Here is a 27,716-nt window from a genome sequence, read left to right on the forward strand (position 1 = left end):
CTCAATGGCCTCTACCGGCCTGCTTCTGTGGACTTGTTCCCTGCTGCCGCTATGGATCTTGCGGGCCTATTCCTGTGGACCTGTTCCCTGTTGCTTCCATTGCTTCTTCGGGCCTGCTCCTGTGGACCTGTTCCCAGGTTCTTCCTTTGCGCGCGCCTTCGGGTCTGCTTCTGCAGCTATCAACCAGTGCATGAGAGGGGTGTACCACTGATATCACACAGAGTTTAGTTCCGTTTGGTGAGACTTTTGACAGAACAACGGTACGCGCTGTGTTGTCGCTATGGTAACGACAGGTCAGTGACGGGGACGAGACATTCACTTGAGACAAGATGGAAGCTGACTCGACCTTTGATAAACCTTATAAAATTTTGATGATCGGAGATTCTGGTGTCGGCAAACAGGAGCTGATGCTTCATTTCGTCAAAGACAACGAACAAAAAGTCGGTAAGTGGGATGTCGTCTCATTTGTGTGTGAAAAACGTGTCAACGAGTGATCACAGTATATTCATTAACTCGAATACTATGTGTGTGTGTTTCTAGTGTGTGTGTAGTGTGTATGCGGTGTGTGTGGTATGTGTGTGTAGTGTGTGTGTGTGTGTGTGTGTGTAGTGTGTGTAGCGTGTGTGTAGTGTGTGTGCGGTGTGCCTGGGTGTATACGGTGTGTGCAGTGTGTGTAGGTAGTGTGTAGTGTGTGTGTATGTGTGTGTATGTGGGTCTCTCTGTGTGTGTAGTGTGTGTGTGTTTGTGAGTACATATGCGCGTGCGTGTAGAAAATACGTGAGAGAGCGTGTCGATTTTATGAGTAGCCTTGCGAAATTTCTAAACTATTCGTCATGTCATTAGCTAGTAAGTCAAATCAGTGTCTCTTAATTATGACGAGTTTAGAACCTCAGTTTGTAAGGTTTTGTTTTGCGTTATAAAATTGTTATGGTCTAATTATTCTAAGGTTGGGTGGGATAGTCTAGTGGTTGAAGCGTTCGCTTGTGACGACAGGTTTGAATTCCAACTTGAGTAGAATGTGTGAAACCCGCCGTTGTATTGCCGTAGCGTTGCTAACAGCGGTGGAAAACAATTCTCTCTAAATATTAGAAAACCAATCTCTTACATATTTGCGTTAATACTGCTCCAAGTTCGATGCTGTTTGGGCCCGTCTTTAGAAGTTCATTAGACTATGCAGCACAGCTCATTTCGGGTGTTTTGACAATGGAAGCGTTTATGTACAGCACACCAAATCTTTTCTCCATTCGGGACTAAACCAAATTGACAAAGTAAGTCGCACATTTTACAGACATTGTTTGAAGAGTATTGCACAGGGGTGATCTCAGAAGTGCGTGTTTATTGGCAATTTCAAAGTGGAGACAACTCCCGGTGTTCCAGTTTTATACCTGTTGGCGTTATTTAGCTATGTAGTCAGACTGGTCAGACTGCACCAAACTGGAAAAGGCCAGACTGTGGCCCAATCGTCATCTGATGATGGACATTGGTGTTGACAGTTAGTAGGCTGCATCGTTTAGTGCATGCATGGTCGTCTAACGTATAATGTCAAACGAACAACGGGAAGTAGTGGCCACTAAATTACACATGTACAAAATTTGAGTGAGGGAGTGAGTGGCATCAAGGCGGCGGAAGCCATGTTGGGAATTGAACCCGGTCTTCCGGGGTGACGAGCGAACGCTTTAACCACTGGGCTACCCCTATCGAAACTTTAAATAAGAAAATATTTTGATGGAATAGTTAACAAATCCAAAATCTCCATGTGTGGGTCATGTGGTGACTGAACGAGATTTTGGTCATAGCAACACATTCAGGTGCAATATTTCCCAAAGACTTATTGCAGGAAATGAAAATCTGTCAATATGGTACCTCTTGGATAAAGGTATGTTCAGATAATATCATATAAAATATGTTCAGAATAGTATTAGATGACCTCACGTCGTAATCAACAGTGAAAGATTTGGATTACTTGAGTTACACTTATACGGATGCTCTTTTTAAAGGACAGCGCAATTTTAGTCTTTCAAAAACATTGTGACTAGATATTCAAGGTGCCCTGTTTAAATTATATTGACAGCTGACACATTTATGAACATTCAGGTTTTCGCTTGAACCATTTGCATCATGTGTGAAGTTATGTCCTTATGCTTACGTCATCTAAAAACGGACTGGGAATCGTCTCTGAACGTGAAAGTTGGAGTCACTTTAACAAGCATTTTTTTGTTTCAAATTGTTTCAAAATTCTACGTTTGATTCTATCGGACTTGTACCTGTCCCAAACACACAAAATGTACCTTGCATCTTTTGTTTCCATGGGTTTGCTATGCAGTTATTTTTTTACAGACAGTAAATGGAGACTGGAACAGAATACAACCTATTTGTGTGAGGTAGTCAACTAATAAGCAGAAAAATATAAGCAGCTGCATTTGCATAATTTTATAGGTGATGCCGACTACTCTTTGACTGGAGCCTAGGATGCCTAACATCCACCACAGTAAAATGTTGTTTTTCCGCAATTTATAAAATTCAGTTCCCAGTAAAGGCGGATTTCGTCTGGGTTTGTTTGGTGCTTTAAGTTTTTGCTCGTCACATCAGAGGTCTGTGTTCGATTCCCATCATGGAATATTGGTAAAAGAGGCGAAAAACTAAACTTACTCACACATCCGTGTGTTATGGGATCAAAGAGACACATACCTGTCTGTTAAATAGGAAATCTGAAACAGTTACCAGTAGTTCTAATACCATACTCACACACTCACTCACTCACACATTGAAACCCGTTTCTGTGTTCCCCGCCGTAATATTGCAATAATGTTACAATAATAATATAATAATAATAATTATGATATAATAATTATAATATAACAATTAAACGGACGTTAAACCAAACTCACTTACCCTTTATAAATATGTAGTGAACTTTGATATTCATCAGGAAAGTTGTATGCATGCATATATATTTATATTTTTGTCACAGCACTGCTAACCAGTTTCAGTTTTTTCTTTGGAAAACAGTAATTAATGTCCCAATTACATATACCATGCATTAGGCGATTGCTTCCTTATGATTTATGATATGCACTTGACCAAAGGCCCGTCAGCTGAATCAAGAGAATCAAAAATGAAAATGACTTTAATATGTCTAAAAATCGGAGCACTTCAATAGCTTTTCTAAAAGTCGGTGCTGTATGCCTGGGTTAAGTCAGTTTATTAAGTAAGTCCAAAACTGAATATAAACAGACAATTCAAAGAAAATAACTCAAGTTTTGGTTGCAGTGACTAATGTCATGAACCCGAGACATGTATTTACTGTGTAACAGTCTATTCAAAACAGTCATTTTCCGAGAATTCCGACTCCGCGCGCACATCGATAGGTGTCGCTGTTTCAGTGATAATATGTCAACGCGGTGATTTGAGCTTGCGACACGTTTGTTCAGTGATCGAACAATAACTGTCAGGACGGAATTTAACACTCAACTTGAAAAAGAGATTCTACGATATGTAGAAAGTACTCAAAATTATGGAACATGTTTTTTAAGCATGTTTACTAGACCAACTGGGATTGCTACCTGTAAATCTAGACAGTCCGTCAGAAATCTGGCGAGGTAAAACTTTGCGTTCTTATTCAGGAAACCTCTTAATTTTGTCACGTTGACGAACGAACACATGTCGCTAACATGTCTCCACCCACATAGAAATACTGTTATTTAATAATCGTTAAAAAGATTCGCTAAAAAAACGCCTGGGCACGTATTTTTGCAACGGACATCAAAACCCGGCGGTTTTTTTTGTAGACCATTATTACTTGAACATACGGCGCTTATTCGATACCCGACACTTACTAGTGGAAATACGGTATTTTTATCAGATCTCTTAAACGATTGTTAAATTGAAAAACTCAAACAAGAAATCAAGAAATACGGTAAATAGAGAAGAATTACATTAGATGAGGAAGACTTCCATTACACTTTTGCAGTGAAAGCAAAAGTTGTCGAGATGATGTGTTACGAAGTTGCATAAGAAAGGTTTCTGGGGAACCTTTTTTTCAATTTTTTTCAAAAGTGTCCTTGACAGTGCCCCTTTTAAAAATTATTAGACAGCAAAAAAATAAATAAATAAAATAAAGACGAGGGAACATTTTTTTCTATCTCAGAAACAGCTTGATCGGGACCGCGACCAAGACATTTTTTAATGGCAATACTAAATTGTTGTATTTTATGTCATATGTATACATAAACCTTGCTTCAAGTCACTGATTTGCTCTTATCTGACTGAAGCTTGATAAAACCCCTTTTTATAGTAACGGCATGCATTGAGTATCTTATCTGGAACACGTTCTCTCAATACACTGACTCGCTTGCAAACATATTAGCAATGAAAAACCTCAGCTGACTCATTTGCTCGTGACCCCCAGGAAACCGGAAGTGAACTTTCTTATACGTCACCGTCATTTATGCAAATGAGGGTGTTTCCTGTTCAGACAAAATGGCGAAGACTTACGACTATCTTTTCAAACTTTTACTGATTGGAGACTCCGGTGTAGGAAAAACGTGTTTATTATTCAGATTTTCAGAAGATGCCTTTAATTCTACATTTATATCAACGATAGGTGAGTCAGTATGAACGTATACACAGATGATCCCGGGGTCTCAAAGTTTTGATGTCCGATGTCAGAAATTCTAAAAATTTCACGCTCTCCTCTGACATCTTTGAATTAGTCACACGTATGCTTATTCGACTCTTATTCTATATGACTTCCGGATTAACGGATTTCTCCACATCCGATTTTGTAGTCTTAAAGGGAGACATACTGGTATGGTAGACCCTTTGTGACAAGTTATGGCCACTTGAGCAAACCGTGGACCAGTTGTATGCCACTAGAAATGACATATTTACTTTAAGTTGTTTTGTTGGTGAGACGACGGAAATATAAAGTTGTAAGAGTGAGATGACATGTAATAATTGGTATATAATATACTGTATATGTACCCTTGATCTGCATATTAATATTTGTCTTAAATCGATTTGCAGTCAGAAGTGTGGCTGTCAAAGCCTCTTTTAAGAGGTGCAACTTCATATTCCTCCTTTACAGAGAGATATGATTCGGACATGCTGCAAAATTTATTGTGTTCCGTGCCGTTATGAGAAGGCTCACATATCACAAAATGAAACATGTTATGTTTGTCACCTACCAGCAATAGTTATAATTGGCTGTTGTTGGTGTAGCAATGATGGTTTCATTTCCACAAGAAACGAAACAAAAACAATGATGTTTTCACAATCTAAGGTTTAATCATATGGAATCCATTGCAACAATAACTTGAGTTGTTAATTTTTGTTTACTCTTTCAAGTTATTTAGTAACTGTGGTATTGTGTGTCATTATATGATAACAGGTTGCTAACGTAATTGAATGGGCATGCCTCTTATGAAAAGTGATATACTGAGCTCATTCTGTATCTGTTACCATGTAGAGGGACAATGCAGGCAAATACTGATATTGTGAATATAGTGGCAATGCTGGTAATACAATGTGGCTGTTATTGTGGACACCTGTAACATACAGTGATCCATTAGTGGTTGTCCGATTAATCGATTTCATCGATAATTGATTGGTAATGGTAGGAAATAGTAATCAAGGAATTGATCAAAATGTTTACTGATTAGTGAATATGTATCTGTATGTCCCAGTAAAAGAAGCCAGTAAGTGTTGGCACTGTTTTCAGTATGAATTATTCTCATTTAATATTTATATCACAACACATCTATCACGGCGGGGGACACCAGAAAATGGGCTTCACTCATTGTGCCCATGGGAGGGAATCGAACCCGGGTCTTCGGTGTGACGAGCGAACGCTTTAACCACTAGGCTACCCCACCGCCCCTGACCGGTAACAGCCAATGACAGGACTCATAATATGTCTCATATCATATCGCTTTCTCTTTTGCAAATCTTTCCCCGAGTGTTAAACACTAACATTATGAATGATCGATAGTCTGTGATCAATTGTTCTGTAGGTGGGATGTTCCTTGAGAGAACAACCTCCTTAAACCTTTTTTTTTAAGTTATTTAAAACTCCAGACATCTTCTTGGATATGCACAGCATAAATATTTTTCTTATTCAAGACTGCACTTTTTCTTGTTTTTAAGATGTGAAATATGATGGTGTGAATCATTCATCTTGACTGTGGCCTTTGTTCCATGGAGTCATTTTGTAAATACATCACTGTCTTCTACTTGTTACAATAAGTTATTATACATTTTAAATCATGCAGGATTATGGCCTGACAGAAATGTTCATCATATGAGCGGCTTAATGATAAAGCCCATGTCTATATTAAAATTTTGGGCCAGTGAATTATTTTGTGGGCTAGGAAGTGTCAGGCATAGCTAGGCTGGCAGGCTAGCAAAATTTGGAAACTTATTTACCTCACTACCCATATGCCCTCTTAAGGCCCTAACTTAACACTAAACCTTCACCCCAGTCCTTATTTTATGGCTTCAAGTAGAATGATGTTGCCTGACTATACATAGTACCATCAAAATTTTATCAGCCCCAAATTAAATGATTTTAATCAGCCCAAAGAAAATAACTCAGTTTTTGTTTCCAATGAATATGAGATAACCTGAGGCATCTGAGTAGTTTTGAATTGAGTTCAGGATTTGGTAATTGAGCAAACCAAATGATGAGAGCCTTTCATAATAAAAGTATCTATATGAGTAAGACTTCAGCATGGGCACCTATATTTACTTTGAAATAATAAAAACAGAAAAAAATATGTAAATAAATAAAAGTTCAGCATGTGGTTTTTGCAGTTTCCATTTTCCAGTGAACAAAGAACAATGATATAATTTCATATAACTTTAAACTTATGATTGAAACTTTTTTTCAATGTCGTGCATGGCAGCGACACTGCCATAAGTGCCCAGGAATTTTGTATTTGTTACCATGACAACATAGGTATACACTTGATTTGGCATTGTGAATAGTGGCACGTCAAACATAAAAGGATTTTGTTAACAGGTTTTACAGTTTCGAGGGAGATTAGAGGATATTTCATGTGTGTAGTCTAGTGGGTCAAGCATTCACATTTACTCTTAAGACCCAGGTTTGATTTCCCAAATGGGTACAATATTTGAAGCCATGTCTGGTGTCTCTGACTATGATATCGCTGGATTATTGCTAAAAGCAGAGTAAAACTGTACTCACTAACACTCACTCACCCACTCTTACTTTCTCATTCATTCACTCACGCTCACTTGCTCACCCTTACTCTCACTCTCTTACTCTCACTCGCACTCTCTCACACTCGCACTCATTCACTCTCACTAACTCACTCTTACACTGACACTTGCACACCCACTTGCTCACTCACCCTTACTCTCATTCTCTCACCCTAACTCACTCTTGCTTTCTCACACACTCCTCATACTAACTTGCTCACTCACCCTTACTCTCATTCTCTCAAATTAACTCACTCTTGCTTTCTCACACTCGCCTTTTCTCTCTCACTCTCTTTCTCTCACACACACACACACACACACACACACGAACAGTAACACACACTAACACTAACACACACACTAACACACACACTAACACACACTAATCTCGTGGTCACATGAGACCGGGGTTCAGTTTTATAAAACTAAAAGCCACATGCCACAGGGCAAGTGACTTCAAGAAAGTGACCTGTCCTGACTAATTTTTCACTTCTCCTCATTTTATGAGACAATGTTTGATGTTAATGTTTACTAAACAATTTATTGATGTGTGATAAATTTGAAAGAGTCATAGCTCTAAATTACTATTATTGTGAAATGTAATAGCTACATTATGAGAAGATGTGAAAGGTAGTGCAGGTTTATTTGCAGTTTGAAACCATAAGTGGAAATTATCAAGTAGTCCACGAACAAGTCAGATACCATTATTTGATTGCCCGAAATGAAAACTGACTTGTCCTTGGCATCAGGCGATGGGATTTTTGAACCCTTGTGAGGGTCATATAGCATCAGCCTGTTCTGTAATGACTTGGTGAAATTAGATCGATCCATCATTTTGACATGAATACATATGTTATTTTGAAGAAAATATTTTTAAAGTGTCAGCTTTATATTACTGCCAAACCTAACAAGACTTGACACAACATGGGGCAAAATGTTTACATGTCCATGTATTCTGTTCTGCAACAAGATACTAGACAGCAAACTTTGTTCCGTCATGAAGTAGTTTCAGCAATGGAATATTTTTCACTGCAGTGAACACATCACTTTTTGCAGATTCAGAAATCTCAGTCTTTCATCCTTACATGATACTGTTTTGTTTTTAAATCTTCTCTCTCCTGCACTGTAGATGGTTTGAAAGTAATGATGTGAATTTGTTGCCTCCACTTAGTGAGTTCTCAAGTTGTCTGTATTGTTTGAGACATGGATTAGAGTTACCTCCCTTTTGCAAGCACCTGAGTTGTCAATAATGGACTGAAAGTTGGTGAAACCAATCTTGCTTGGTGCACATGAGCACTCACAGGAGCCATTTGGTTTTGAATTCATTTCATAGATTTACAGATATGCCACAGTTCACTCTTGACAATGTTTTGGAATAACAGTTTGCCAACTTGGACAATACATGTGCTCCATACTCTGAAAGGAATATCATTAAATGAACGTATGTTATGCATTTGAAGTGCATGTTATGCTCACTGTATCCAGACATCAAGGTTATCTTATGATTACCTAGTTATTTGATCATGTTATCATTGAATTTGGGTGTAGATAAGTATGTTTTTTAGTCTTAGTTTGATGAGTTGAAGGGAGCGTCCGGTTTATTTTGATGTATAGAATTGACATAGACAAAATATGTTCACTGTACCTGATCAGTGTTGTTAGCTCAGGATAGTGGTTATCAAGCATGAAGTTTTTCATTGTGCATAAATTTTCCCAGTCAGCGTACCTAATGGCACATCCTGTTTCAAAGAAAATGCACCTTTATAAAAAGTTGTCCCTTTATGCACGCCACTTATGATTAAATATATACTACCCACATAAAGGAACTGTGTGTTGTCCAAGTATTATCCCATCTGATGAGTATGATAACATTGTCAAAGGTACATATAAATTTTGATTGAGGGATCATGAGACCATAACAAGTAGGGAGAATTTCAATTGAAAAGTCAATCTCGATGTCACAAGTCCACAAGTGGGACAGGGGTCAAACGACATGTCACAAACTCTGTAACGGGTATGTCCACCATCGCCATTGAGACTGGCAGTGCATTGACGATGCATAGAGCCTATCAAACGTGCAAGGAAAGATTGTGGGATGTCACGCCAGATTCTCTCAAGTTCTGTTGCAAGGTCAAGGATGTTATCTGGCGGATGAGGAAGACGGCGTAGACATCATTCAATCTCATCCAAACATGCTCTATTGGGGAGAGATCCGGTGAATTTGCAGGCCAATGCAGTAAGTCATCGTTGTGGTGTTGCAAGAAATCCAGAGCAACCCTTGCCATATGAGGGCGGGCATTGTCCTGTTGAAATGTTAACCCAGGGCCATGACGTTGCAGAAAAGTAATTGCCACAGGTCGAAGAATCTGATCCCTGTTGCCCACATTAGTTAAGTTGCCATGAATAATCACCAAAGGAGTTCTTTATCATGCTGTATTCCACCCGTATCATCATGGAACCACCACCACCACCACCAAAGCGATTCCGCTCCAAGACACAGGCCTGTGCATATTGTTCTCCCACGCGTCCATAGGCATATTGACATCCATCACTATGGGAAATGTTAAACCTGGACCTGTGAAAACAACATTTTTCCATCAAAACAAGGGTCTGCGGACATGATTTTGGCACCACATTTGGTAAGCTTGTTGATGATGATGTGTCAGGATAGGTCGTGTGGCGGTTCGTTGTGGTCTGATCCTGTGATGACATACTGTATTGGGGTGAATATGGTGAAGTCCTAGGATGGTCCGGGCAGTCATCACTGCAGTCTGAAACATGTTGCGAAGATGAGTCACCCTTATTCATCTGTCCTACCTTAGTGTTGTTACAAGTGAATGTTCAGAGCGTGGCCGATGGATTATGTCATTTGAGTTTGGGTAACAACTGACAAATGCAGAAACGGTGTTCTGGTGGCAGTGGAAATGTGCAGCCACTTGTCGTTGAGACATTCCTTCACGGACCATCCCAGTGGCCTCATGACATGCATATGTTAGCCATGGCATGCTGTGTGTTTCAGTAGTGTTTTAATTTCTTGAACGACCGCAAGGGCAGGAGTTGAGCTTTCCAAAGTGACAGTATTGTGTGGCATTCGTTTGCTCTCTTTCTCTGTCCCTAAATGCACATGCAACAATGTATTGCGAAACCACTGACATCACGGAACGTGGCACGTGCATGCATGTTGGATTCATGTCACTAATCTCTTGAGTTTAAATCCTGATGTGTCTCCACATGTTTGATAAATTTAGATTTTAAGTTTTTGTATGCACAGTTTCTTTATGTGCCTAGTGTATTGTTTGCTTGCAATACTCGACATACTAACAACACAAAGTTTATGCCAGCATTGCCACCATTTTGAATGTATTAGTGGTCACTGCGTCCATTTCGCAGTGAATTTCATCAGTCAAACATATAATTTGTTATATATCTAGCTTACTCGTGGTTGTCAAGCATGGCAGAGAGGAGGCTGAACAGCAGATGGGATTAACAAGATTTTTGGAAATGGTGTTGATGAATGTAACACTGATGAAATATTCAAACCCACCTGATTTTTCTTCTGTCCCTTAAAATCATACAGGTAGGGGCCCTTGGCCCATTTTTTCCAAAACCTAGGAGCAGAACCTAGCAAATTAACGGCAAGATAACAAAGGTCTGTAGTTGTTGAATGTTGCCGTATCTTCATATTTCCTGAACGGCCGTTTGATGTAAGTTTACTAAAGACGTTAAAATTGAATTTAAAAGGTCCTGCTGCTAGTGTTATGTTCATGTTCTGTATGTTCTTGTTTTGCTCGCCAATGTCATATGCCCGCTGTCTGTAAATAATAAACATCCAGAAATTAAAGGATGTAGATGGCCCACCTCAGTGTCTAGGGATGCAGTTGTGGAGCAGATATTCTTGACTGGTCAGGTCAGGGTGGAGATTATCCCTCTCTTGACTTGGATATGGTGACAGGGAGAGAAATAGAGATACTGGTCTGTATGGGTTGGTTTGCGGTACACGCTGGTGTTGAGCTTCTTGTCATCTCTCCATTGTAAAAATTACTTGCTTAACTCTGACATTAGAAACGTATGTTGAAATGTTGCCCATACAGAATAAAGACGCATATCCATAATGACAGTCCTCATTTTTCATCTACTTCACTTCTAGAATGGCAGGGAAAGAAGTCAGTTGACATCATAAACAGTAGTTTGTGCTGAAGACAAGTTCTAACTCAGACTCTATTTTGTATGAACACTGCCAAGTCATAGGTTGGTTGACCTGTTTATTGTTGCACTTTGCAGCTAATATTCCAGCTTCATGGCAGAAGTCAGTGAACTACCAACTCTGGACCAGGCAGTCCAGTGATCAACATCATGAGCATTGATCCATGCAATTAGGATACGATGGCGCACGTCAACCAAGACAGCGAGTCTGACCACCTGATTTCGTTAGAAACCTCTTGAGATAAGCATTGGTTGCTGAATGTCAATTCTAACGTGGATCTTCACACAACCAACTCAACGTAACATTATAGTAATTTATAACATGGTGATCTATCAAACAAGCTGTTGGTACAGATAATAAATATCCATCATCAGTAATTAAACAATGATCGATCAGGGGTTAAAAAATCCCATCGCCTGACGCCTGCGACAAGTCAGTTTTCATTTCGGGTAATCAAATGTCCTTGGGCTATTATATAATTTCCGCTTACAGTTTCAAACTGTCATTAAACTTGTTTCCTCTTCATATCTGCTCAAAATGTAGCGATTAAATTTCGCAATGATAATAAAGTAGAGTTATCTTTCTGTGCTAATTGTCACTTTTCAATTAATAGTCAGTAAACATTAGCATCAAATACCATGATTTATTCTTTCATAATTACATCATCATGATTATGTCATAAAAATCAATGCAAGTAAAAAGTTATTCAGGACAAGTTACTTTCTTAAGGTCATTGGTCCTGTGGTTCTTAAGGTCATTGGTCCTGTGGCAACTACATGAACCTCTGTTTGAACCCCTGTTCATTATCGCTAAATATCAGAGAAGTAAACCGCAAAAGATACAGTCTGAAAGAAATGAATATTTCACACCTCAGGTGGGTAGTGACGTATTTATGCATGACTTATTTATTTATGCAAAACAGTGCATTGAGCAGAATTTACATGAAACATGAATGAAAATCTAATTTTTTGTATTGCATTAGTAAATGAAAACTTTTATTTCGACACAAGGTTTATGTACGATATTACCATTGACACCCTTTTCTTAATGATGATCATTCATGATTTTTCCTATCGATGATTTTCAACAATTTATCTTTTTAACCAGCCCTTGTCCTAATAGTAAATGTCTAGCTTATCCTCACATGGGTGCAATGTGTGAAGCCCATTTCTGGTGTCCCCAGTTTTTATATTGGTTTAATATTTCTAAAAGATTTGTAAAACTAAATACTTGTACTCACTCACTCACTTAATAAGTCTTAATGAGTAGTTATCGCTTCATATTGTATATTACTGATTTGTAAAACTAAATACTTGTACTCACTCACTCACTTAATAAGTCTTAATGAGTAGTTATCGCTTCATATTGTATATTACTGTATTCCAGATGAAATGCACATAATAATGAACTACTGTTATAGCAATCACATCTCATGCCAAAGATCTGGGTTTCGATTCTTCACATGGGTGAAGCCCATTTCTCCTGTCCCCAGCTGTGATCTTACTGGGATATTGTTAAAAGCGGTGTAAAACTAATCTATCTCACTCACTCACTCACTCATGTAAAGATCTGTCAGTTTTGTTTCATGCCCCATATTCCATCGATATGGCAGTCTCTAAATAATCAAGTCTGGCCCAGACAGTCCAGTGATCAACAGCATGAGCATCAACCTGCGCAGCTGTGGACTGATGACGTGTCAACCAAGTTAGCCAGTCTGACCACCTGATCCCGTTAGTCACCTCTTACGACAAGCATAGTCGCCTTTTATAGCCAGCCTGGATTTCTGAAGGTCTATTGTACCCCGGACCTTCACGGGTCTGAAGAGATCTGTACATCATACATATACATATGGAAATTAATTAAGCAACACCAAATTCAAAGACACATAAAAACTTAACAAAGTTTAACGAAGTAATTTTGATGATTGATTATTCAATTTTGATGTATTGACATACAGCATGAGCTTTTCATGGGTTGATATGACGCGCGTGAAGCTTGCACAGCGCACGTGCATTGCTTTAACCTCAACTTTCGAAAAATGCACTTTTTCCCTGGGGTGTTTACAAGCGCAGGTTGTCGATTGCATTCGGTTTTTCATTCATTTCAATGTCATGGCACGTAGGAAATTATCAGAGGCCACTCGTTGGCAAATAATCGGCATGAGGAATGCTGGTATGTCTCTAAGACAAATCGGGACTCAAATCGGACGACATCATTCCATAATTTCAAAACTTTTGAAAAAATACCGGGCCACTAATGAAGTTAAAGACCTGCCTAGACCAGGAAGACCCAGGAAGACCACAGTCCGGGAGGACAGAGCTTTACTGAGACTTGTACGGCGCAGGTCCTTCGACTCGAGCTCTCGGTTGAGACAGGAGTGGCTTCCAGGGAGACCCATCTCGAACAGGACTGTTCGGAATCGTCTGAAAGCTGCAGGATACCGGGCAAGGAGGCCAATCAAGCGACCCAGACTGTCTCCAGCCCATAAGGCAGCCCGACTGGCCTGGTGTAATGACCGTTTGCACTGGAACATTGCCTCTTGGAGGAAGGTCCATTTCTCAGATGAGAGCCGGTTCTTGCTGCACATGGTGGACGGTCGTACTCGGGTCTGGAGGCAGAGGAACACAGCAATGGCTCCACGGAACATCCAGGAGACTGTGGCCTTTGGGGGAGGTTCCGTTATGGTATGGGGGTGCATTTCCATGAACTGCAAGTTGGATATCATTACCATCCGTGGCAACCTAACGGTGTTCGTTACCAACAGGAGGTTCTTGACAGGGCTGTGGTACCTCATTTTGAGAACCATCCTCTGGCAACGAGACCCATATTTATGGACGACAATGCTAGACCTCACAGGGCGCATGCTGTAAATGATTTTTTGCGGCAAAATGCAATTGACAGAATTCCATGGCCTGCCATGAGCCCTGACCTCAACCCCATTGAACATTTGTGGGACTTTATTGGCCGTCGTGTGAGGCAGAGAGACCCACCAGTCCATAATCTCAACGAATTGACGGCTGCCCTGCATGAGGAGTGGAACAGGATCCCCCAGAATCAGATCCGGAGACTCATCCAAGGAATGAGGAGGCGTCTGGAATCGGTGGTGCGTGCGCAGGGAGGACACACTAGATATTGATGAAAGTCGGTGTGCAGACTCTCAGATGACTGTTCTTTCTTTCCATGTGACATTTGTGTTAATACACCTGACAACGTCTGTGGATGAATAGTAAATTGTGTCCATTTTTTCATGAATTTAAGACAGTTTTAAGAATTTGGATTTCGTTGCAATAAAGCAAAGTCTTGATACTTTTTCCCTTTAAGTTGTTTGTCAGAGATCGTCTGTTGAATAAAAAAGTGTCAAACTATATCAACCCGGCATATTTTGATTGTCAGAACACTTCAAAGTTGCTCCAATAGAAAAAATTGGGGTGTTGCTTGATTAATTTCCAGGTGTATATATACTTAGTAGCAGTTGGCATGATGTCAACAAGGTGGACACAAATCTGACCCAACCCTGGCGTGATGTGTGATAACCTCTGCCGATTTCAGCGATGACCAGACGAAATCCTCAAAGGACCGAAGCCCCACTGACAAAAGCCCCTTGGATAAAAAACCCAGACATCACAGAAACATTATTGAAAATATATCCGAAAACAATTCAGTAGTTAGTAGTTTGGTCAGACTAGGTGGCTTGGTTGAGTGTGTGTGAGGGTACTTTAGTCAGACTAGTGGCTTGGTTGAGTGTATGTGAAGGTTCTTTAGTCAGACTTGGTGGCTTGGTTGAGTGTATGTGAAGGCACATTGTACTTTGGTCAAGCTTGGTGACTTGGTATCTGTTGGTTGTTGTGTTGGGAATAGACCCATAATTGGACAAAGATTGATTATCAATGTCTTCTGTTGATTTACTACAAGTAAGAATTACGAACAGAAGATCAGCTGATTGCTTGTAAGAATGATATGTTATATGACATGAGATCGTAACCCATTCGTCAGTAGAAATGGATAAAAAACATTGTTATTGATAAAAGGATGTTTAAAATCATGGCGTATTGAATTCAGTGCAGAAATCAGAATAGAATGCTAATGGCCATGCACCTGGGAGTAGATTTGAATAAAGCTATCCATTCAAATCTTGTTTGTGAATTTGACAAGAATTGAGCCTTTTGCGAATACAAAATGTATTCTTATAGCAAACATTTGTGCGGGAAAGTAGGCATTTTGTTTACTGGCTGAGCAGCCTATCAAATTGCTTGCTTCGATGAAGTGTTATATTCTCAAGAGTATTCGTTGTTTTTTAACCATGTTGTTACAGTATAATACATCTACGAAACTTTAATCAATGCTTGTATATATAAATGTAAATTAAACATGGGTCGAAATATTATATGTATCCATGCAAAAAGTCTTATTCCACTGTAAGCCATTGGAAAATTTTCAGTCGATTATCGAAGTTTGATTGTCAAACAATCAGTGCACCACTAATTGCTTTGTATTGTTTTTCAGGAATTGACTTCAAAATTCGAACTATCGAGCTAGATGGTAAGAAGATCAAGTTACAGATATGGTAAGTACGCATTCCATTCAAACCAGTCGTGCTCGAGGTGATATTGGCACTGCATTATGTTACAGGGAGCCATTTTGAGAAGCAATCTCCATGGCAACATGATTGTAACTCCTGCAATGTAACTTTAACTTAGACAGAGGTGGTGCTATGGTTCTACAGTACGATAAATGATGCATGTGGACAGGGATTGACAATGATTGTACATATTTTCTGAATGCTGAAGTTAATTTAACTCAACGTGGTCGATGGCTGTTTGTCGTTGTCATAGATACATGAGAAAAAATTTCCTTCATCACCACTGCCATTTTTAGACCCCCAGCATGTAATACAGGTTTCTGTTATCATTTGGTTTCTGGAGCATAACTCTAAACCGTTCATTCCTTTTAGAAGAAGTCCTTCGGGTACATATATAGCATGAAAATGTCCATTTTAAAATGCCTATGACATTTGTAACAATATTGAATATATATTTTACAAAACAAAAAACTTGTTATTGTCTTGTGAGACCATTCCTACAGGACCCCTACCTGGGCTGCCTAACAGCCAAGAGCAGGTAACTCTTACCGTCTTCTAGTTGTCCATTCAAGAGGCTCTCGTACATGAGAAGAAGCTTACGATTCTGAAGACAATGAGTGAGAAAGCTACCAAATCTGTATGTATGGTTCCTTTTTTAGCGCATGGGCATTCTTAGGAATTCATAAGGCACACTTTTTCATTCATGAAGTGTTGTAACTTTGTGTGGTGGTTGTGGTCATCAGCCACGTGCCTGACAAGATGGCAGTCGGCACGCACCTCGTGGTTATTTTTTTCCAGCCTTGTCCAGTACTTTTAGGCGTGGTTATAAAAGACTAGAGGATATATATATATATATATATATATATATATATATATATATATATATATATATATATATATATATATATACATATTACCCTTTTTTACATGTTTGGCTATTATCCATATTTTAGGTAAATAGTTATTATTAAAATTTTACAGTTAAATATCGCCTGTGCGTATTATTGTTTTTGTTGAATATTCATGTGTTTGGGATTAACGGGCTTGCTACTAGTCATAGCGCGGTTCTGTTTTTTCCAGTTCAAGACATGCGCTTCTTCTTCCCCCGCAGGATGGACATCTTTTATGCCTTAGGTGTCTAGCAGAAAATGCTCCCGGTGAACAAGGCTGTGAGATCTGTCAAGTGTTTTCCCCTCGGGCTCGGAAAACAAGGCATGCTGACCTGATATTTTATAGGTCCTTAATTCAGGTGGAGGAGGGAGTTGGGGGGGGATATTTGGGGCCAAGAGCCGCCATCTAAGAAAAGTAAAAAGGAGTCAAAAAGAGTTCGGCTTCAGTTTCGGGGGGAAAAGCTCTAAACCAGCAAAGAGTACTTTGATCCTCCCCTGTGGCGGTGGCGTCTACCTCCGCAGCACCTCCCCTTGAATCACAAGCCTTGTCTATGGAACTAATATCTTCTTTATTACAACAGCAGATGGCTTCAGTGCATTCCTTGATTTCGGACGTGATGCCCGGTCTCTGTCAGGAGATCGGCGTTCGTCCGGAGTAGGGGATGTCTCTGCACACGTCACCCGTAGGAGTCCCCAACCACGTCTCTGGTGCAGGTGTGGGGACCTCCGGAGGTCCAATCCACCATAATCAAGCAAGCTCTCTTGTCACTGCCCTTCCGGATGGGGTCCACCCTCATTCCGGGAGCGGCAACTGTTGTCCGGGAGTCAGTGGAGGCTGTTTCTACGTTCACAGACCTTACTAGAACAGCCTCACACGTCTCGTGCGCGGCCCTCGGTTCTTACCTCCGCTTATCCTTCAGCTCCGGCCAAGGACTCTGCTAAGTGGGCACAGCCCTTGCAGGTGCGGAAGGGTAAGGGTAGGAGCAAGGGCAAGGCTGCGGCGCCCCAGCAGCCTTTTCCGAGGAAGGGGAAGTCGGCCCCGGCTTCCCAGTAAGTTGTCCTCCGGAGCTCTCGCAAGTGAACCCGAATCAAGCAGTCAGAGTACTGCCGACGTCAGGAATTCATTGTCTCCTGCCAAATCTCCCTGTGGGTGGCTGCCTTTCTCAATTCCTTTCAGAATGGGAAAAGGTGACTTCCAATCCCTGTGTCCTATCCACACTCAGGGACGGCCACTTACCAGAGTGGAAACGAGATCCACCTCCCTTTTCCGGGATCCGTTGCACTCCAGTGCTGGTAGTTCCAGAGAAAGCTGAGGTGCTCCGCGCCAAGGTCCGGTCTTTACTGGACAAGGCGGCCATGGAGGTGGTTCTGATGGGACAGGAGCAAAGGGATTTTATTCCACTTATTTCTTGGTCACCAAGAAGGACGGAGTGTTCAGACCTATTCTCAATCTAAAAGGCCTGAACAATATCCTGCAGGTACCCTCATTCAAGATGGAGACACTATGGTCGGTGATCTCATCTGTAGAAAGAGGCGATTGGCTCACGTCCATCGACCTCAAGGACACGTACCTGCACGTTCCGATGCATCCCGAGTTCCGGAAGTACCTTTGTTTTTCCCAAGACGGGGTATGCTATCAGTTTCGGGTGCTTCCCTTCGGCATCACCACGTCTCCGAGAGTGTTCACCAAAGTTATGTTAATCCCAGCGCAAGTGCCCAGGGCACAAAGCAGGTGCTGCCACCCGTACCTAGACAATTGGCACTTGCCGCTCACTAGAGTCGAGATACGTGGTGATGTGTATTCTCACCAGGTTGGGCTGGATTATCAATCTAAAGAAGTCAGACTTAGTTCCTACACAGGATCTCATCTTCATAGACGCATGTTTCGACACAGCGAGAGGATTAGTCTCCCTGTCGCCAGATCGGATCTCCAAAGTTCAGAGAGTTGTTTTACAATTTCTCTAGTCCCCTTCTGCTCGGGTTTGGCTACAGTTGCCATGCAACATGGCGGCAACGGTGGACATTGTTTGGAGAGCGCGCTTGAGGATGCGACACATTCAGTACGCCTTGGCGCGGATGTGGTCCCACAGCCAGAGTTACGAAACTATTCTCCACACTCCGGAGTGGTTAATTCCTCATTTATGGTGGTGGACAGTGGTAGGGAATATTGTCAGTGTAGAGAACGAGAATGAGTTGTGGCCATATGTCCATCACCGTTGAGTTTGTTGTTGATTGGCTCTTTCAACCCTAACTTGCCATGTCCCCGCCTGATTGACATCAGTGGCTTGGTGATTGGGTAAGTGTATGTCTTTATCTCTCGCAGCTTCAGCAGTGTATGAGAGCGTGTGAAGGGTACACGCTAGCAGACAGAATGCCGCTCCCGAATCACGTTCGTTGGGCGTCTGTCTTATGCTATATATGTACCCCAAGGAGGACTTCTTCTGAAAAAGAATTATACAAACCTGTAGAGGTTACGAATTCTTTGAAGAATGTCCTCCTTGGGGTACGTCCACCCGTCTCCCCACGTTCTGTCTGACGAGTTCAGCGTGAAAAGTGAGATACGAGGTAGATGGCGAGAGTTACCTGCTCTTGGCTGTTAGTTGGCCCAGGTAGGGTCCCTGTAGGGGTGGTCTCACAAGACAAAAGCGAGTTTTTGTTTTGTAAAATATTTATTCAATACATGCCATACTGTCGTAGGCATTTTAAAATGGACATTTTAATGCTATATATGTACCCCAAGGAAGACATTCTTTACAAGAATTCATAACCTCTACAGGTTTGTATAAACATTTTTAGACCAAAATTGGCAGATATAACAAACTCAACCCATGATTGTGTCTTTTGCTGTTTACAGAGTTTTATCATTTTCTGAATTTCCATGGAAACAATTTTCAAAAGGGAGGAATGGGCTTCATTTCTGGAGCACAATACGAAACCTTCATATCTTTCAGTAGATCTTGGCAGAAATATGAGACAGATCTTGAAGTGGTGCCTTTTGTACTTTTCAGATTTTGTCATTTTTATTTTTCTTGGTTTCCATGGAAACGATTTGTACTTAGTCTCAAAAGGGAGGCATGGGGTTCATTTCCGGAGCACAACTCAAAAACCATTTCATATCTTCCAACAGATCTTGACAGATATATGAGACCGATCTTGAAGTGGTGTATCTTGCTGTTTACAGATATATGGCATTTTTCATGATTTCCACAGAAACGATTCAAACTTAATCTAAGAATAATGTCAAGTAATGGTGAGATGATTTGTCCTTTCAAATGTGTCGGGGCAGGGGGCAATATGTCATCTTGTGATGACTGTTGTGGAAGCCATTGTAGGTGAGTGGGTTAGAAGGCTGACTTTCTGTTGTAACAATTAGTGACTATGAGGGTGTGGGTTTGAATCCCGGAGGGGACAAGGGCTGGGGCGGGCACATGGGTACTCGGGTACTCTAAACCAAGTCGGGTACAGCTGGAAGTGAATCTAGATATTGAGTTCCCGGCCAGGAAGAAAACTCTGTAATTACTACACCCAGTCACTGCAGCCAGGCACTGCACCCAATCATTGCAGTCATGCTTCTCAGAAGAGGTGATATGTGATTGAGTTCTAAGGCTGGTGAACTTGGCCAGAAATGGGCTTTACACATTGTACAAGCAAAAGCCTTAACCACCTCGCTGCCCTATTGCCCTGAATGAAACACTGACAGTTACAGTGATAATTTACCCTGACATCACAATCAATATGACTCTGTTTCAGGGACACAGCCGGCCAGGAGCGGTTCCGCACCATTACAACAGCATACTACAGAGGAGCGATGGTGAGCCTCACAAGGCATAGTTAAAACATTTAACTATAGTCTGGCAGAAAATGTTTCAGGACAGTGTTTGGTAACTTTACTTTAAAACTACATGTGCTATTCGTTTCCAATGTGGTATGAGGCTTTATAATTCTTCTACCATTGAGGATTTTAATTGGCATAATTTATCACTTGATAATATGAAAGTTGTCTGTAAGAGCTCTATCATTATTTGAAGTCACAACAACACCTCACATGTCAAGGGTGTTGAGCGACTTGGTCATGCAAATAGGCAGGTCACATGTCACATTCTTACATTATGCCTCATACCAAACTGGAGTAGCACTTATAGTTCTAAAGTTAAGTTACCAAACACTGTTCTGAAACATTTTCTACCAGACTATAGTGCCAAATATGTAGACACATGTGCTTGACATAGTAGGGTAACTGTAGGCTGTTGAATCTGAAAACAATTTAACCGTTGTAGTACCAGCATGCGTAGCGTAAGCACTAGATATTGCTTTTTTTCTTCTTAACAGTCTTATTAAAGTGACATTTCTGTTTAGATATGATGTGACCTGTGAAGGTCCAAGGTAGAATAGCCCTTCAGCAACCCATGCTTGCTTTAATAGGCGACTGCTTGTTGTAAGAGGCAACTAACGGGATCAGGTTGTCAGGCTCGTTGACTTGGTTGACACATGTCAGCAGTTCCCTATTGCGCAGATCAATGCTCATGTTGTTGATCACTGGATTGTCTGGACATGACAAGATATTTACAGACCGCCGCCATATAGCTGGAATATTGCTGAGTGCGGCGTAAAACTAAACTAACTCACTCAGATATGATACCTCTCTGTATCTACATCACCCGAGACTTTCTTCCAAACTAAGCTGCCTTAGGATCCAGAATCCATAACGTCTTTGTATGGCATTTTAGTAGTTGGGAAGTACAATATTGACAAACTTCATGACAGTTTATGGAATTTCATTCTTGGGACATTTTGAAGCATCACAAATGTCACACTCCTTAAAGTAGTCCATAATGTTTGTCAGTATCTAATTGAGATCTATACGATGTCTCTTCTTTTATCCTTCTTAATCTTATCAGTGAGGCTCGATACTATGGTTTGTGGGCATATGATATGCGACGGGATGTGACATTAGAAACACGTATTTATGTTGTGCAATTATTTCCTTTTATCATGCTTATAGTCCTACTTGGTGATAATTTGGCCACACAAGCATTTATCCTGAGGTAAACCTGGGCAAGAGTTATCTCCCCTTATCAAATTGGGGGTGCTCTTTTGATTGGAGATAATGTTACCATCCTATGGTAACTCCAAGGCGAATTTACATACCTTTACAACAAGTCACATATTGATTAATAAAAGTAGACAATTAACTTTTACATAATTTGATTAGGGACTCAGTTTCCCACAAAAAAATACCAAATTTAGCAACTCAGCAACATTTGGGGATATCCGGCAATTTTGGTACATGATTTTGCTTACGTTTGGCGATGTTATTTTTACTCCATCTGTGTGTTTCAGGGCATTATGCTGGTGTATGACATCACAAATGAGAAGTCATTTGAAAACATACGAAATTGGATTCGTAACATAGAAGAGGTAAGAATATAGACTTTCATTTCCACCGGTACAACACCCAGTCTGACACCCAGACACACACTCAGAACAACACCCAGCCAGACTTCAAACCAGACATTTATTGCAGGTAAAGTCCCATTCATGATAGCTATGAAGAGGTGATCTCTCACAAAACCTGTTTAAAAGCCTCTTCAGTTTTATTGGTTTGGTGTCAATGAAATCATCTATGCAGTGCCATGAAATTATGACCAGTGTTCAAAATTAACGTGTTGATAAAGTAGCAGGTGCTTCCTGCCAGGTTTAATATAGGTAGCAAAGTCCCTCATCTGGTAGCAGCACTTTTTTCTATTGTGTAAATTATATCATGTACTCAGTCAGGGATGAGAATTTCCCACAAATCTGCAGAATTCGGTGTATTTGATGGCATTGGTGTCATTCATGATGAATGTTTTATTGTTTCAATTGACAAGACTGAAGGAAGTAATCCAACGATTACAAAATTTATTAGCTCCATTTTGAGATGAAATGAAATCCAAGTTTTTTTATAGTTTGAAACCATAAGTGGAAACTATCTAGTGGCCCATGGACGAGTAAGATATCATACTTCATTGCCCCAAATAAATGTGAATTGTACTGGGCGTCGGGCAATGACATTTTTGAAGCCCTGGTTAGTCAACATTTTAAGCACCACTAGTGGCATGTCAAATTGTTCTTCGTCTCCATTACCCCTGCTGGTTTCCGCCTCATCTCTTCACACTTGTATATATGACTCCTGGCCCCATTCTGTTCTGTTCATGGTGTTAGAACCCCCACGAAGATATAGCTCGTGCTGTATTAAAGATGTTGTCCCCCCACATATAGTGTTCCTCACACACGTTCACATGACTGTATAAGTGCAATAACCTCAAATGCAAGGTTATGCCCTTTGTTGTTCCACTCCCTAGGACTATCTGTTAAATTTTGCTTGTTTATGTTTATTGTGAATATTGATTGTTGCAGCATGCATCGAAGGATGTCGAGAAGATGATCCTGGGTAACAAGTGTGATATGAACGACAGACGACAGGTGTCGAAGGAGAAGGGGGAGCAGGTAGGCACTGGATGTAAATCCAACCTGAGGATCAGATGTCTTAACATTAAGGCTCTTGTGATATGAATGACAGGTGTCCAAAGGAAAGGTAGAAGGAAGCAGGTAGGTACTGGATGTAAATCCCTCCTGAGGATCAGATGTCTTAACATTGAGGGTGTTGTGCAATGAACTACACATGACAGGTGTCGAAGGAGAAGGTAGCATTGATTGGCACTGGTTGTAAAGCCCATTTGTGGATCCGAGGGTCCTTTCACAAAGCAGCCTTTACTCAAATTACAGAGGTTAACCTTTACCTCTGTAACATTGCACTATGGTCACCGTAGTGACTTACTATCACATCAGTGACTTACTGTCACCTTAGTGACTTACTATCACCTTAGCGACTTACTATCACCTTAATGATTTCCTGTTACCTTAGTGACTTGCTTTCAACTTAATGATTTCCTATTGCCTTAGTGACTTACTATGACCTCAGTGACTTACCTGAGTGCTTTGTGAAAGTAGTCCCTGGTGTCTTAATATTGAGGATGTTGTGATTTACCAGTATGTTGTTTGTGGTTGGTATTGTCAGTGGTGGGGTGTTTCATAATTCTTCCCTGTATTGATGCGTATTTAAATGCTGAATCAATTCACTCACAGAACATTTTCAGGCTAAGGCCTTTACTGTAGAAATGTGCCCCATTGGCATATATGATAAACAATTAAATCATTATTCATTTATTGATCATTTGAATGGAGAGTCAAGTTTTAAATTTCTTTAAATTTCTCTAGTTTGGTTTGAAATTTGAATAACATCAGTCTAAATGCGAGATCTTTTTTTCAAATTTGCGTAAGTATATTCAGGAAATTTTAAGTCATGAGATCATTTTGTTCTATGACATCACAAATTTCAAAATTCAGGGTAGATGCCTGAATTTAACAGACAAACAAATTCATGCAAAATATAATGTTCAGCAATGCACAAAGTGATTGGCCTAACACAGCTAACTTTAAATGACTTGTCACTCTTTGAGAAATAAGCACACACGACATATAATGACTGCTGAAGATAACTCAGGGGAGAGAATCAGTAACCTTGCCAACAAACCCCAGATAAGGGCACCATGTGAGCCGCTGTAACTGCCCAACAAATCCCAGACGTAGGTGCCAACTGAGCGTCTGCTGACTGACCAACAAAATCCAGACGTATTTTTTAGACGCCATCTGAGTCGCCGTAACTGCCCAAGAAACTGCATACATAGGCGCCAACTGAGTGTCTGCTGACAGACCAACAAACCCCAGATAAAGGCGCCATCCGAGTCGCCGTAACTGCCCAACCAACCCCAAATGTAGGTTACAACTGAGTATTTGCTGACTGCCCAACAAACCCCCGATAAAGGCACCATCTGAGCCGATGTAACTGACCAATAAATCCCAGACATACGTGCCAACTGAGTGTCTGCTGACTGACCAACAAACCCCAGACGTAGGCGCCATCTCAATGGCCGTAACTGCCCAACAAACTGCATACATAGGCGCCAACTGAGTGTCTGCTGACTGACCAACAAACCCCAGACGTAGGCGCCATCTCAATGGCCGTAACTGCCCAACAAACTGCATACATAGGCGCCAACTGAGTGTCTGCTGACAGACCAACAAACCCCACAGATGCTGAGTCGCCATAACTACCAAAAAAAACCCAGACATAGGCGCCAACTGAGCGTCTGCTGACTAACCAACAAAACCCAGACGTAGGCGCCATCCAAGTCGCCATAACTGCCCAACAAACTGCAGACGTAGGCAACAACTGAGCCTTTGCTGACTGACCAACAAACCGCAAACAAAGGCGCCAACTGAGCGTCCTCTGACTGACCAACAAACCCCAAACAAAGGCGCCAACTGAGCGTCCTCTGACTGACCAACAAACCCCAAACAAAGGCGCCAACTGAGCGTCCTCTGACTGACCAACAAACCCCAGTGAGTGTCTGCTGCCTTTCGGACACATCCCAGACAGTTACACCAACCGAATGTCTGCTGACTATCAGACACATCCCAGACATAGGCACCAACTGTGTGTCTGTTAACTGTCGGACACATCTGAGACAATTACGCCAACTGAGTGCTTGTCACTGTTGCAGCTTGCTGTGGAACATGGGATCAAGTTCATGGAGACGAGTGCAAAGGCCAGCAACAATGTGGAGGAGGCGTTCTTCACACTAGCACGAGACATTAAGCTCAAGATGGACAGGAAATCAGTAAGTATGAAGGATGATTCATCATGACTTTAGTTGAACCCATTCAACACCATGTCCAAACCGGCCAAGACATCACGAGTCCCCGGAATTTGTAGGTCGGTAAACTGGCCCATAATTATGATGTATTTATTAAATTTATCACGTTTCACAGTGTCTGAAAACATTTTATTGACAGAATTACAATAATAAACTGTTTTTCGCAATGTTCCTGAAAAAATACAATTCTTGGACACATGCATCACCAATGGGTCCACATCATCGAAGTTGCCGAAAAGTAAGTTAATCATGTTTCGAGCTAAAAATCAAACAAATTGAATAAATGTAAGAATAAAATCAACAACATTACTCAAAGAGGTTATCAAACATACATTAAAGCTTACTATTTCCATCTGTTTTCAGCAATTGTGTATTGTAATTCAGGTGACATCTCAGCTTTTATGCCTCGAATTTAGTGCCCAGACACTGGCAATGTTTTTAATGCTGAATTATATGCATGAATCATTTTTGTCACTGGTCGTAAACCAGAATGCTATGTCCACAAAGTTCCATAATATACACACATAGGTGTTGAGTTTTTGCATAATATGTTCCGAATGAACCTACCCATAAATTTCTTCTGAATCTAATAGTTTTCATTTAAGAGGATAGTATCCATTGCTGCAATTTAAATAAGCACGTGTAATAGCTATTGTGTAGCAACAGTATATTCATAATACCTTAAGCCACATTATGCTGCAAATTACTACCAACGAAAGAAGAAAATGACTGCTCCTTCAGCAAGCTATAAAATGTCTTGACTTATCTATTGTGGCAGTTATTAGATGCTCAGATCGTAAACGAACCTGGAGGCATTTGCAAATCTATCATGTACACCAATCTTTTAATTTATTCTTGAAGATAGTGTAGTGTTACTGATTGGATCTTTTGAATTGATTTTTGATTGTCAAACAATCAGTGAACTAACAAAGACCCCTTTCTTTCTGTTGTAGGATGCCTCAGGCCAATCCAGCCGAGGAGGGGGCTACCAGTTAAAGAAAGAAAACACCCCCAAGAAGTCTTTCTGGAGGTGTACTATTCTCTGATTGGCAGACACCTGCCATGTGATCGAACTAGTTTTGTTACAGACTGAACTGAAGGCTATCCGTGCATATAATATTGGCCTTTGTGTACTCAATTGTAGGGTCATTGTCCTGGACACTGTTTGACCCTGGGTGGAAACTTGATGTGTTTCTGCCACGTTGCATAAAATCATGGACACTTGCGAAGAGAGCAGAGACCAAGCTGAGAGAACCCAGAGCCAACGTCTCGTGCTTCGCTGACTCGTCCTGCTATGTACTTCACTCTACTACTTTAAATGTTACGACAGTTACTATGGTTACTATTCAAGATGGCAGCCGGGACAGTGGTTGTTGACAGCTGCCATTGTTGTATAAAAGTTGCTACGGTTTTTTTATCATCATCCAGGATGTGTCATGAGTGTAAATATTTCTGCTTTTGATAGTTCTGAAGCATATCTGACCCTGATTGTTGATCTCTGAGAATATTTTCGTCATCCGTGCTTGAAACTGAGTGAGAACAGAAGAGGTCCATGCCACCTCTTTAATGTTAAGAGAGTAAATTTAGATCAGAATCAAATACTATAGAAAAAAGCTTGAGAAACTCCTGGACTTGCGGTTCGTTGCAGGAAGGAAGGGTCAAAGGATTTTGATGAAAGTAAAAATATAAATATTGGCCCAATTCAGATGCCATTAGTGATGGGTCTGAGCTCCCGAATATAGTAAAATTCTTTCCAGGACTTTCCCTGAACAGACATTATCCAAACTCTCTATGTTATTTTATATAATCTCTAAGTTTTGTTCATGAGTACAAATTTTTATCACCCTACCCCCTATAAGTGTCATATTCTTTGTAACCCTTATCTGATCACCCAATGACCCACCCATCCTGTGACAATGACTGGCACCTCGAGGAGATCTGTAGATCCCATAGCTTAATATTCGTTTCTTGTGTAGCAAAGAAATGTTCAGAGACCTGTCTGATGTATGCAATACGCCATCTTCAAGTGAGTGCTGGTGGGGGCTAAATAAATTATTGCAATCTTTGTA

The 27,716-nt window shown here is 40.8% G+C and overlaps 1 protein-coding gene across 2 annotated transcripts; it reads left to right on the top strand.

Moving 5' to 3' along the window:
- The first annotated feature begins 289 nt into the window (after positions 1-289).
- Positions 290-27,716, top strand: LOC137259259 (ras-related protein Rab-8B-like). Of its 2 annotated transcripts, none has more exons than XM_067796892.1 (7): positions 290-444; positions 15,926-15,986; positions 20,642-20,702; positions 22,232-22,309; positions 23,288-23,377; positions 25,495-25,611; positions 26,601-27,716. In XM_067796892.1, the coding sequence occupies exons 1-7, from the start codon at positions 330-332 to the stop codon at positions 26,691-26,693; spliced, it is 615 nt and encodes a 204-aa protein (XP_067652993.1). In that variant the 5' UTR covers positions 290-329; the 3' UTR covers positions 26,694-27,716. The 2 variants fall into 2 exon arrangements, with proteins under 2 accessions (XP_067652993.1, XP_067652992.1); XM_067796891.1 differs by lacking the exon at positions 290-444 and adding an exon at positions 4,441-4,603.

Source organism: Haliotis asinina, chromosome 13 (genome assembly GCF_037392515.1).
Source record: "Haliotis asinina isolate JCU_RB_2024 chromosome 13, JCU_Hal_asi_v2, whole genome shotgun sequence".
Taxonomy (NCBI): Eukaryota; Metazoa; Mollusca; class Gastropoda; order Lepetellida; family Haliotidae; genus Haliotis; species Haliotis asinina.